At 49.6% G+C, this 13,934-nt stretch overlaps 1 protein-coding gene across 1 annotated transcript; it reads right to left on the bottom strand.

The window, feature by feature from the left end:
- Positions 1-411: 411 nt before the first annotated feature.
- On the bottom strand, positions 412-13,188 carry Rnf114 (ring finger protein 114). Its single transcript, XM_090352514.1, has 6 exons — positions 13,013-13,188; positions 10,452-10,602; positions 6,688-6,794; positions 6,408-6,522; positions 3,385-3,492; positions 412-2,007 (listed from the first exon to the last, which is right to left on the bottom strand). Exons 1-6 carry the CDS (start codon positions 13,150-13,152, stop codon positions 1,942-1,944), a joined length of 687 nt encoding a protein of 228 aa, XP_090208640.1. The 5' UTR covers positions 13,153-13,188; the 3' UTR covers positions 412-1,941.
- Between the last annotated feature and the right edge of the window lie 746 nt (positions 13,189-13,934).

Genomic DNA, 13,934 nt, shown 5'->3' with positions numbered 1-13,934 from the left:
GCATAGATGGGATGCAGTTACCTGCAAAAAGGAATAAAAAGAGGGAGGGGGTGGGTGAAGACTGGAGGTGCCAGGCTTAGTTTCTGCTCCATTAGATTGAAAGATCTAGGGGAGGGGAGCAGGCTGGGAAAGGTGGCCCAGCAACCCCCTGGGGAGCACTGCCCTCAGGCACCATCCTCAAGAGGCAGACACAGTCATCTCATCAGCTCCAAGGTGCGGGGGACACCCCAGCAGTGCGAAGTGGGGGCTGTTTTCCAAGACGCCCAGCTGGCCAAGGGCTGTTGCTCTGTGTCCAGAGCCAGGCTTTGGGACAGATAGGAACAGGGACTCCCACTCAGTAACAACTTTCTGGAGTCACCAGACCCAGACTTGAACAAATGGTGTTTAATGAAAACACGTATGACAACCTCCTGGTTGGATAAATTATGAAATTTATTCATACTTCACCTTTTAAAAGCCAGAACAAATTTCACTTTCTGGAAAATCATCTTATTAGAAATACATGAAGTGCACTTAATACAAGAAGGAAGCTTCTGGCCTGCTGGGGAGCAGACGTGATTCTCACTTGTGGATGGAGGCTGACAGCAGCTCAGGCAGCCTAGGCGCTCTCTCCAGAGGTGACAGTGAATGGCCAGGCCGAAGCACTGCCGTATGTTAGCAGGCTCTCCTGCAGTGAGCAGGGAAGACCCCAGCGCACGGCACAGGCCCCAACCTCAGCCACAGGCCATAAAAACAAAAACCACACCTTCCATATTCAACCTAGAGATGTTCGACATGCAAGAATGAACCCAACCCACATACCCTTTGGCTAAGCAAGGGATCTGTGCCTACAGATGGGTCCAGCAGTGCTGGGCCAGTACAAGCTTCTCAAGCTGCAATGCACAAGCTTCCAGGAGAAAGCTGTTCTTCCCTGCACGGGGGCTCATGATGTACCTCTCGTCAGAGGGCGCTCCGCAGGCTTGCAGAGAAGAGTGTGAGGGCACTTCCCCCCTCTTCCCCCACCAGACCTCCTCCCCACTTAGAGACAACATACTTCAACCTGCCTGCCCTGCAACACTAGCCTCACAAACATGCTTCTGCTAGCCTAAAGATGTGCCATGCAGGCATTTAAAATGGAACCCATTTATTTTAAGGGTCTATAAGAAGCACAGAGAAGCTGGACAATGGTAGCTCATATCTGTAATCCTAGTTACTCAAGAGGCTGAGTGAGATCTGAGATCTGAAGCCAGCCCAGGCAGTAAAGTCTCTGAGACTCATCTCCAATAAACTACTCAGAAAAAGCTGGAAGTGGAGCTGTGGCTCCAGTGATAGAGCACTAGCTTTTAGCAAAAAGAAACTCAGGGCCAGCATCCAAACCCAGAGCTCAAGTCCTAAGACCAGGGGGGGAAAAAAGCATTGGAAAATATTAATCAAAGCGTCCAGCATCAGATTGTGAGAAACCACACTGTGTGCCTCCAGAAGCTGTTCACATGTTTCCTGGCTGCTCCCAAAGAACCCCCCCGCCCTCAGGGAAGGTCTAGCCCCTCCCTACCACGTCATGTTCACATACCCAGGGGTGAGACAGGGGAACACTTGTTTCATTGTGCTATTCATGATCCAGAAAAGATCCTGGCTGGCTCAGAGGACCTGAGAGATGAACACCAGGTGAACAAACGGGAAGCAAGAACATATGAAGTAAAAGCTGGATTATTCTACAGAAGAGGAGGCACAAGTTCCAGGAAGTAGCTGAGGACCAACAAGATGAAGCCACGTGACAATGGGCTAACTACAGGAAGAAAGCTTGGCAAGAGCCCCAAAGGAAAGGGGCTCTGACATGGGGACCCACTTCCCACCAGCACTGCCCTGTCCCACGGCCCGGCTCATTGCAGGTGTGACGTTAGGGAGGTCTCACGCTCAGCACACAGTGGAAGCTCTAGAATACCAGACAGAAGGCGAGGACTGCTACTGATCCACGAGGGAGCGCTGCAAGACCTGGTTCATCACGTCCTCTTCATCCACATCGTAATCCTGAGAAAACACACATGCCGCCTCTGAGAAGAGCCACACTGAATAGGGCCATAAAATGGCCTCAGGATAGGGCCGACAGGACCTTAACCACACCTGCAGTGCCAGCAGTGCAGCCCGCCAATCATTAGCAACAGGACCCAGGCAAGGATGGCTAGTGGAGCAGGCTCACCCACCACGCACTTATGCATAACTTAGCTCATGGGAGCCAGACACTCAGCTCAAGTGTTGCTCTTAAGTACTGGCCTTGGTGTGCGGTAGAGGACAGGGCCTTCTGAGGCAGCACGGCTCAGAAGAAACAGAACCAAAACTAACCTTTAACCACATCAAACTACAGGTGCATGACAGCCATCACATCTGTCTTTGCAGCATAGTGGAAAGTGCAGTTGCCCCATGTGCGCTTCATACACTACAAGACTCAGGACAAATACTTCATGACAATGTGGGAAGAAAAGTTCTTCCCACATCCTGAAATACAGCCATTAAGAACACACATTAGGGGCTGGGAGTTTAGCCTAAGGGTAGAACGCTTGCCTAGCACGCACGAAGACAGAGGTTCGATTCCCTGGTAACACATATATAGAAAAGCCGGAAGTGGTACTGTGGCTTAAGTGGGAGTGCACTAACCTTGAGGAAAGCCCAAGGACAATGCCCAAGCCCTGAGCTCAAGCCCCAGGGATGGCAAAAAACAACAACAAAAACCATTAAAGCCATACCCTAGTGGCTCATGCCAGTAATCCTAAGGATCACATTTTGAAGCCCACTGAAGCAGGAAAGTCCATGAGACTCTTAATCTCCATTAACCACCAAAGGGCTAGAAGTGGAGCTGTGGCTTAGTTGCAGAGTGAGCAAAAACACTCAGGGCCTGGGTAATGAGTGTTTCAAGACTGAAGAAAATGAATACTGTAATTCTAGCTACTCAGGAGGCTGAGATCTGAGGTGATCTAGGTTCAGAGCCAGCCTGGGCACAAAAGGACCTGGGACTCTTATCTCCGAATAACCTCTAGAAAAAGTGGGGCTTGGCTCCAGAGAAAGGAAGCAGACTTGAGCTGAAGAGCTCAGAGACAGCGCCCAGTCCAAGTTCAAGCCCCGTTACCCACAAAACAAAAAAAACCTGGAATGTGAAAACCAAACGAAACAGGGGCTCTGTGGATACCTTATTTCCCTATAAGGAGGAAGATAATGCAGGAGCTTAAGCCTTAGGACCAGCTCGTGCAGGAGCACACGCCTAAGAAGCACAGCCTTGATGAACGCCACTAATGACCTCACACCCGCCCTGCCATTTGCCCGCTTCACTACAGCACTCACAGCACTGCCAGGCCCTTCCCCAATCCACAACGGAGCAGCTGAGTTGCTGAGCTGGGAAAGGTCGAGACTCACCACAAATGTGTCGTAAGAAAACTGATGCCGGCGCTGGATGTGCTGTATGAAGTTGGCGCTGCGGTAGTTGGGATCTCCCCAGGGCATAGAAGCACATATGGGACAGACCTGTCAATGAAGAAGTGGTACCTTACACATTGTGTTGACCCTGGCCTCCAGGACCTGCGCCTGGCCCCCCACCTCCCAGGACACACTTCCTGGCACCACAGTTCAGGGCCTAGTCACTCATGTGGGTGAGCATTCCAAAACACTGCAAAGCTGGGCACCAGCTCACACCTATAATCCTAGCTCCTCAAGAGGCTAAGATCTGAGGATAGCCGATCCAAGCCAACCATAAAAAAGTCCATGAAATTTGGATGGGGGGGAGGGAAATGGGGACCAAGACACGAGAAAGGGTATCAATGTACGTGAATTAATGTACCTTCTATCTGGCAAATATAATGTAACCCTTCTATTAATTACAATAAAAAGTATATGAAAAAAAAAAGTCCATGAAATTCTTCTCTCCAATTCATCACAGTGAAAGCTAAAAGTGGTGCTGTGCCTCAAGGGATACAGTGCTAGCTTCCAGCAAAAGCACCCAGGCCCACAGATGAAGCCCCAGGATTAACAAACAACAAAAACACATTGCAAGGCTCTAGTTAATGACATCTGAGAGAGAGAAGTCATGACACTGCCCTTGCTGAAACCTTGCTGTAGTCAAAGGCCAGCTCCTTGGAAGGCCAAAAACACAGTGCTCTAAACCAGCACAAGGATGATCCACAGGCACAAGGAAACAAAGGAATTAAATGTGTGAGGCCAAGAAGTGGAGGCAGCCAGCTTGCTGTGCGTCCTGACACACGGATGCTCCTTCACCCAGTCAAGCAGGTGCTCATTCTCTGGGCTGCCTGGGCACTTGGCACAGGCTGCCTTCCCCACCGCACCTGCTCCCAATGCACTCTCTATCCCAGTGTAGCATGGCAGCCCCAGGGGCCAGCATTGTTCAGGTGAGGGGTGGTTGCACCATGCGCCCTGAGCACAGGTAGCAGGGGCAGTTTCTCTCAAACCAGGCAACACAACCCCCCCATTTCTTTTTCCCAAGGCTGATGCAGACTTCTCAGCTGCAGTGGCAGAGATCTGGGAAGCTGGCCGACAGGACTGGAGTGCTACCTGGGCATGGCCCCTCCTACTTCCTGAATCCAGGCTCTGCTCACAGCTCCTGACCTCAGGCAGCACTTGGAGCCTAAGTTTTGATCACTCAGCTGTGCTGAACAGCAGGCACCAGCTTCTCCAACACACATGTTGGGCCTCCCAGCTTTGCTGGGACCCAGGACATAAATGATCAGTGTTCCTCAACTCGGTAAACTACCTCCCTGAACCAAGGTGACCCACTTGCTTCGAGCTCTCAAGTCCATGGAGCTTGAACCTAGGGCCTGGGCACTGTCCCTGAGATCTTCAGCTCAAGACTACCGCCCTACCTCTTGAGCCAGAGTGCCACTTCCAGTTTTCTGGTAATTAACTAGAGGTAAGTCTCACAGATTTTTTTTAGTCCCTGAGCTGGCTTTGAACCATGATCCTCAGATCTCAGCCTCCTGAGTAGCTAGGATTATAGGTATGAGCTACCACGCCTGGCTGTTTGATTTTTTGCCAGTCCTAGGGCTTGAACTCAGGGGCTGAGCACTGTCCTTGGATTTTCTCAAGGCTAGATAGAGCTCTACCACTTGAGCCACCGCACCACTTCCGGGTTTTTCTATATATGCAGTACTGAGTAATCAAACCCGGATCTTTGTGCATGCTAGGCTAGGCAAGCACTCTACCACTAGGCCAAACTTCCAGCCCCCTGGCTCATTTTTTTTTTTTTTTTTTGTCAGTCATGGGTTTGGGTTCAGGGCCTGAGCACTGCCCTTGGGTTTTCTCAAGGGTAGAGCTCTACCACTCGAGCCACAGCCCCACTTCTGGCCTGTTTCTATGTATGTGGTACCAAGGAATCAAAACTGGGTCTTCGTGCATGCTAGGCAAGCACTCTTACCACTAGGACAAACTCCCAGCTGCCCATTTTCTTAAGCACAAAGAAGCTCAGGAACAGCACCCAGTCCCTGAGTTCAAGTCCCAGGATCAAAAAAAAAAAAAAAAAAGTTTTTAGAATACACTGAAGTATTTAGGGAGCAAAAGGTCATAGGATTTAGCTTAATCCTAAATAATACAGAAAAATATATATAAAGTATGGCCAAGCAAATATGGTAAAAGTTATGTCAATGCCAAGGCTTGAACTCAGTGTCTGAGTGTTACCCTTTTGAGGGTTTTTACTCAAGGCTAGCGCTCTACCACTTGAACCACAGCTCCACTCTCCACTTCTGGCATTCTGCTGATTAACTGGCAAAAAGAGTCTCACAGAATTTCTTGCCTGGGCTGGCTTTGGACCACGATCCTCAGATCTCATCTTTTTTTTTTTTTTTCTTTTGCCAGTCTTGGGGCTTGAGCTCAGGTCCTGAGCATTGTCCTTGGGCTTTCTCAAGGCTAGAGCTCTACCACTTGAGCCTCAGCACCATTTCTGGCTTTTTCCTCTGTATGTGTTACCGAGGAATCAAACCCGGGTCTTCGTGCTCTACCACTAAGCTAAACTCCCAGCCCAAGATCTCAGCTTTCTAAGTTCAGAGGATGACAACAGGTATGAGCCACTGGCACCCCTAAGTAAAATGTTATTTTCTAGCTGAAGATGCATTAGAGTTCATTGTACTAATCCTTTTTTTTTTTTTTTTGGTAAGTTTGAGGATTTTCCCTTTCAAAAAATTTTTAAGCCGGGTACAGTATCTCACATCTAGTTAGTTATTCAGGAGGCTGAGATCTGAGGATTGCAGTTCGAAGCCAGCCTGGGCACTAAAGAACTTGATAGTCTTATTTCCAATTAACTACTAGAAAACAGAAGTAGTGCTGTGGCTCCAAGGGTAGGGTGGTACCCTTAAGCTGAAGAGCTCAGGGACAACCTCCAGGCCCAGCATTCAAGCTCTACAACTGACAAAATTATTTTTAAAGGTTGCTCTTACTACAGATTTGGTGTCTGTGCTGTGGGACAGCCTGCAGTGCTCCACGAGTCCTTCCTGGTCAAAGTTCTTCTCCGGGCAGTAAGGACAGGGAAAGGTATAACGGTTTGGGACGTTCCTGCAAGAAGAAAGGTACCTCATGTTTGCACTGAATTTGAGACCCCCTCATGTCCCCAACACTTTCATTAATGATTACACTTCCAATTCCCATATCCATACACCGAAACCATTGAGTCTCACTTGCACAGCAACAACAGTTGCTGGGGGAGGCCAAGTCACGCACCTGGGCTGAAGGGCTGCATCCTTAGTGGTGGCCTTCACACCCTCCATGATGTAATTCTGGTATTTGGAACAGGTAGCCACATGGGCCCGGATGTTGGACAGGAAGAACTTGATGAGAATCAGAGCCCATAGTTAGTGAGGACCTTATATCAGACACGGTCCCAAAGCAGGTGGGTAAAAACTACAGCTACACTTCCCCCTTCCCCCCCCAACACAATCTCAGCACACTCCTATGCTAACAGATAGAACCTCTGACCAATGAAGGTTTTCCACTCCTGCCTAGGCTCAGGTTTCTCCCAATCACAACTTTCATTCTAAAGTAACTTTTCTGCAAGTGCTTAAGAGATATGCTCCAAACCCAGAAATGCATTAAATAATTTCTACCCTTGCACTAAAATCAGTCCTTTTACAGCAGCCACGCTTCTTACAGCACAAAAGTGTTCACTGAAACCTAAGAGATAAAGGCTAGTAACCTCGGCTAAAGTATCAGACTGTGATAAATGATCTTAAAAATTGAAGCTGTGCAACAGTAAGATGGAAAACCAGAAAACTTCAGAGGAGTATTTCATCACAAGGGTTCTCTTTGCCTGGTTCCGGGTTTGAGGCCTCACATATGCAAACCATGTGCTCTGCCGCTACCCTCTGTATGTATGCATGTATGTATGTGCAGTACTGGGAGTACTGAGGAAGTAATTCAGGGCCATGTGTTCACCAGAAAAGGGCACTACCCCTCAGCTTCACCTCTGTTTTGTTCTTTCACTCCTAAGATGAGGTCTTGCTATTGACCCTCAAACTTCTACACTGGGCAATCCAGCCTCAATTCTGCTCAGAAGCTGAGACCATAGGCACATTCTACCTCACCTGGTCCCTTTTTTTGGGGGGGGGGGGAAGCATTTGTACAAGGCTTTGTGTTCACTCACCTTGCCTTACTTGTCTGGTACTCTACCAGTGGAGCTACACCTCCAGCCCTGTTTTTGCTGGGCATTTTGGAGATGGAATCCAAAAGGTTTTTCTGCCCAGACTGGCTATGAAACCTCCACTCTGAACTTAACATCCTGAATATCTAGGATTACAGAAATGAGCGACTGGTTTCTGGCTATCTAGCATGTTATTAAAGAAAAACTTTAAGGAATAAAGAGGCAGGGGAAGGATACAGAGAAGAAATTATTGAGCTAGACACTTGTAATCCTGCCTACTCAGGAGTCTGAGACCTAAGGATCAAAGTTTGAAGCCAGCTAGGGCAGGAAAGTCTGTGAGACTTTTGTTTCCAATTAACCACCAGAAAAATTAGAAGCAGGAATGTGGCTTAAAGAGGTAGAGTGCTAGACTTGAGGTAAAAAAAAAAGTTCAGGGACAGCACCCAGGCCCTGAGTTCAAGCCCCAAGACCAGCACATACACACAAAAATAAAATACAGTCAAAAGGACATGGGGCAAGGGAAGACACATGCAAGAAGACTAAGTTCTTAGGACATTTTAAATTTTAGTATATTGCATTTTTAAATTAAAGGAAATCTTTTTTTTAAAAAAAAAAAAATCTTCACTCTGGTTCATCAGCTCGAAAACTTGCCGATTTTAAGCTACCAACCAAGGAGTCTAAACCAGAGATGGAGACAGCCACTCACAGAAAGTCATCCCACAGGAAGGAATACTAAGTCACACCCATATTTGGGCCACTCATTGTGGAGTTGGGCTCATGGTAGAGAACTTGCCTAGTTATGTGAAGGCCCTGCGCTACGGCAACAGCCCCACCTCAAGAGAAAAGAAACTGACAGGGCCAGGAGTTTGGCCTAGTGGTTAAAGTGCTTGCCTAGCATGCACGAAGACCCGGGTTCGATTCCTCGGTACCACATACATAGAAAAAAGCCAGAAATGGTGCTGAGGCTCAAGTGGTAGAGCTCAAGCCTTGAGAAAGTCCAGGGACAGTGCTCAGGCCCTGAGCTCAAGCCCAGGACTGGCAAAAAAAAAAAAAAAAAAAAAAAAGAAAAGAAACTGACATACAAGGCTGTCTAATAAGTGCTATAAATAATTCAGTTTCAAAAAATGAAAGATGAAATGTTATTATCATATTGTGTAAAAACAAAACCAATCCACTATATCTGTGTAAGTCTTTATATCTACATTTGAAAAAAAAAAAAATTGTCACAAGGCTGGGAATGTGGCTTGGGGGTGTAGTGCTTGCCTAGTATGAAGCCCTTAGTTCAATTCCTCAGGACCACATATACAGAAAAGGCCGGAAATGGCACTGTGGCTCACGTGGTAGAGCAAAAGAAGCTCAACACTCCTCAGGCCCTGAGTTCAAGCCTCAGAACTGGCAAAAAAAAATTTAAAAAAAAGTCATGAGCTCAGCACTCATGGCTCACATCCACAATCCTAGCTACTCAGGAGGCTGAGCTGTTCAAAGCCAGCCCAGGGGGGAAAGACCACGAGACTCTTCTCTCCAATTAAACACTCAAAAACTACAAGTACAAGCCAGGAGTGTGTCCTAGTGGTACAGTGCTTCTCTAGCATACACGAAGCACTGGGTTGGGTTGGATTCCTTGGTACTAATGAAAAAGCCTGAAGTAGTGCTGTGGCTCAACTGGTAGAGCACTAACCTTGAGGAAAAGTGCAAGGACAATACCCAGGCCCTGAATTTAAGCCCCAGGACTGCAAAAAACAGAAACAAAACAAACATGTGGCTCAAAGTGGTAGAGTGCAAGCTAGTTCTGGGATAGTGCCCGGGCTCTGAATTCAAGCCCCACAACATTGTCATGACTCTAAAACCAATAAGGTCATGAAAAATAAGGTAATCCTATCTCTTCCTCTCTACAGCAGTTACAGTAAGCATGGACCCATTCCCACTGTCAGATTTTACACGGAAATCATATGACTGCCCAGTGACCTTTGTGTCCCAATTCCTCTCAGTGAATGGCTAAATAGCTGAACCATTACAGTTTACCTCTAGTAACAGAGAAAATGGAGAATTTCTTCAAACTTACTGTAGTAGTTAACTCAGACTCACAGATTTCATTTTTTAAAAAAATCATGAGGGGCTGGGAGTTTGGCCTAGTGGTAGAGTGCTTGCCTAGCATGCACGAAGACCCGGGTTCGATTCCTCGGTACCACATACATAGAAAAAAGCCAGAAGTGGTGCTGAGGCTCAAGTGGTAGAGCTCTAGCTTTGAGAAAGTCCAAGGACAGTGCTCAGACCCTGAGCTCAAGCCCAGGACTGAAAAAAAAAAAAAAAAAAATCATGAGATTTCACAGTCTAATTAAAATTATGCATGCTTAGGAAAATGAGTCTTATGGGCAAAGAAGTGGATTTCTATGGCTTTCAAAACTAAACCAATTTGGCCAGGCCCCAGTGGCTCACACCTGTAATCCTAGCTACTCAGGAGGCTGAGATCTGAGGATTAAGGTTCAAAGCCAGCCTGGACACAAAAGGACATCAGATTCTTATTTCCAATTAATGTCTAGAAAACGAAAAGTGGGGCTTGCCTCAAGGGTAGGGTGGCAGCCTTGAGCTGAAGAGCTTAGGGACAGCGCCCAGGCCAAGTTCAAACCCCATGACCCCCCCCCCCAAAAAAAAAAAAAAACAAAACCTAGACCAACTCATGAAAAAGCAAACAAAATGCAGTGAGATTATACAGATAAAACAGCACTGCCATCACTGGCATGCAGGTGTGCTGTCACCTAGACACACTCTGCAGAAAGGGCAGGTCCGGAGCTCAGTGTACCCCATCTCAGCACAGAAAGACATCGACTCTTCCATGTTCTCCACATACATTCTTACGGCAGCCATGGCAAGAAGTCTCTGTGCTCTCGATCTGCCGCTCGAGCTCCACAGCTCGGACGCCAGGTGCCAGAGCGCTGCGACACACGCCACAGAGAGGTTTCTTCGGCTTCAGACATTCCTGCAGGCATGCAGAGCAAAAGCTAGAACAAGACATACAGAGAACCTCCGTCATGCATTGTGGAGACAGAAAGACAAATGTGGCTCAACTCTTAACAGACACCAATGAAAAATGGATTAAAACCAACTCATTCCCTGTTCCCAACTCAATACCCAGTCCTTCTAGGGCAGACACGCTGCAGTGGGGTCTATCATCACACAGTCCCATGTGCCTGGCCAGAGGTGTGATTAAGGCTCAGAGCCTCAGCACCTACCTCAGATGAGAAAGGCACAGCTCCTACCACCAGGGCTGCGGCAAGGATGGGCATCTAGCACACATGGAATACACAGTAAATGGGAAGTGGTGTCAAAGAGGTGAAAAGCAAAGCAGTATGGGAACACAAGGCCAATGGCAGCTAACAGCAGCTACTTGTAACCTGGGTCGGGACTGGTAACCATCCATGATGAGCCTTCAGAGGTGCAGGTGGTGGAACAAGAAAATGATTCCAGGCCCAAAGACTTAAAACACATAAGGCACTTGAGGAAATGATTTTTCCTCAGAAGCAAAAATACCCAATCTTCAGAAAAATAAATGGCACTTTTGTGAAGACAGCTTTTAATGTGTTTGGGGGTTTTGGGTTTTTTTTTAAATTTTTACATCGTATTTCAAATGTCATGTTTAACAAACAAATATTCAAGAAGGGAAGCTCTATATACAATCACTAGCACATAGATTTTAGAACTAATGTGTTTTGTTTTTAGGTGAGCAAAGATGAGAAGAGACTCTAAGTGCAAGCCCAGCAGGATGACGACTACATAGGGCTGTGAAGGCCTGACCCCGGCACAGAGATGGATCCAGGAAATGATTCAGATGCAGAGACAGTGTGACCCGGTGACTTACTGAATTTGGAGAAGAAGTCAGAGATGACAGACTTTCCACCCTGAAGCCAGGCAGGTGGTGAAACAGATAGAAGGAATGGACAGCAAAGCATGAAGATACGCTGGGTGACTTGCCCAAGTGGATAGATCTTTAAAGCAGATTTAGCAAATCCAGCAGTAGGGCTGAGGATGAGGGTCAGTGGAGGGCTTTGAGTTCAATTCCTGCTACCAGCAAAAGGAAAACCAGATAATCTGCAACTTGACAGATGTTTTACTTTCTCATTTTCTTTCCTCTCAATTTTTTTTTTAATCATTATTAAGCTACATGTTGATGCTGCTGGGACAAACTCCAGGCCAGGTTGGGGGTAAAGGGTCTACTCACTCACCTCTGAGGACAGGGCAGAGCCCAAGCCCCTGTCCTCTTGATGCTGTATTTTAAGTGGAGGAAGGCACACAAGTTATAATTTCACAGACTACGCACATGAAGGAAAAAAATCAAGGCAGAGCAGATTAGGGATCAGAACTTCAGCATTTAGCACAGACCAGCCTGGGAAGGCAGATGTGGATGCACAGTGCCAGAGAGTTGACACCACAAGCCAAGGTGTGTGTGGAGGGCAGACAGCAAGGTCTTTGGAGCTATGATGTGACTAGTTGGAGAAAAGACAAGCATGAGCAGGGCAGGTAGGGCTCAGGGTCTCTTTACACAGACAGGCCACAAGGGTCACCAAGGGGGCACAAAAAAGCCACCCCCAGCTACTTAGGGCAGCTCATGGCTGGTTCTTTTCACCCAATGTTCACAAGCCCCTTTACAACCATCTAACTACACCCACACAAGCCTGTTTCTGAACTGTCTTGGGCTGACTCTGTTTCTACTTCCTACTACCACCCTTTCCTAGCCCAGCCTTCCAGATGCCCTATCCTTTCTGTCACAAAGCTATGGCACTTGGCCACTTGTCCTTCTCCAGCTGAATTCCACCAGACTGAGGAGTGTGGCCTCATTTGGGGCTGCCCCACTCCCAAGCGCCAGGTCGAGCCATCCGTCTGGTTCCAGTCCCAGCCTGCCGCTGGCCTCGGAGCCTGGACAGGTGCAGCTGGCTCAGAACCCCTTCCCTCTGCCCACGCGGCCGCCCCGAGGGCACGGCCACTCCCCACGCTGGGGATGGGCACCAGCGAGCGGTCAGGGCCGAGACGCGAGGCTCGTCCCCAGCAAGGAACCGCGAGGGAGAAGAGGAAGGAGGTCACGGAACGGGCAGGAGCGTGAGGGGCGGGGGCGCCACGGGCGAGAGGGTCAGCCTGGAGCCGGGCGCGCTCGGCGGCTGGGCCCGACGCGGCAGGCCGGGCGGCAGGCCGGGCGGCAGGCCGGGCACCGCGTCCGGAGCCCCGGCTCCCCGAGGGTGCTCCCGGCTGAGGCGCTCCGCCGCCGCCGCCGCCGCCGCCCGCTTCCCGTTACCACGGCGCGCTCGGGGACCGCCTCCCCTCCCGGGGGGCCGCCGGGCGGGGCGCGCGACCCGCGCTGGGCCGCCGCGGACGCGCCGCCGCCCCCCTCACACCCGCCCGGCCGCGCCCGCCGCTCACACGTGTCCGCAGGGCACCTGCACCGGCTTGTCGTACACCTCCAGGCACACGGGACAAGTGAAGCGGCCCAAAGGGTCCGCCTCCGCCGCCGGCCGCGCCAACGGCGTAACGCCCTCCCGACACTGCTGTTGCGCCGCCATCTTGCCGCCGAGCGCCCCGCGACGCCCAGGAGGAGCCGAGGGGGCGGGGCTGGCGGCGTTTGCGCGTGCGCGGGAGGGCGGGCGCAGGGAAGGGCGGGGCGGTCCCGGCGGCGGTGGGCGGGGCCGCGCCGGGGGCGGGGCTTCCCGAGCAGGGCCGCAGGGAATGGAATTCCAGCCGGCGAGTCGCCACTTCCCCAGCTCTGAGCCTTCACTCTGAGCCTGGCCCACGGCTCCATACACGGAGCAGGTGCAGACCCCACACGCCTCACCCGCGGAGAGCGCCAATACATTCACGTGCATGGCTCGCGCGCTGAGTTTGGGAATGTGACGAGACCTTTTCATCGGGCGTCCTTTTCTGGTTACGTTTTCAATTGTTCTTAAATGTGAACTCCAGGCCCTCCCCCCTGCTCCCCTGCTCACACAGCTGCTGTGCCTGCCACTAGCCCCGCGTTCTTCCGTTATTTTGGAGCATTGTTCTGTCCTAGTGCGCTTCAAACTTCCATCAGCCCTTCTGAGTGGGATGTAGGTGTGAGCACCCAGTTTGAGCTGCCTGTTTTATTCTATTAGACCCGTGATGGCCACGATGCATAGCTGTTTAACTTCAATCCATTTATTTATTCATTTATTTTGCCAGTCCTGGGTTTGAGTTCAGGGCCTGAGCACTGCCCTTGGGTCTTTCTCAAGGCTGGAGCTCTACCACTTGAGCCACAGCATCATTCTCTTTCTTTCTTTCTTTTTTGTGGGTCATGGAGTTTCAACTCAGTCTGGGCGCTGTCCCTGAG

Source organism: Megascapheus bottae, chromosome 18 (assembly GCF_031878675.1).
Source record: "Megascapheus bottae isolate mThoBot1 chromosome 18, mThoBot2.hap1, whole genome shotgun sequence".
In the NCBI taxonomy this organism is placed as follows: domain Eukaryota; kingdom Metazoa; phylum Chordata; class Mammalia; order Rodentia; family Geomyidae; genus Megascapheus; species Megascapheus bottae.
The sequence above is the reverse complement of the archived record's forward strand: the minus strand, read 5'-3'. Positions and strand labels throughout refer to the sequence as shown.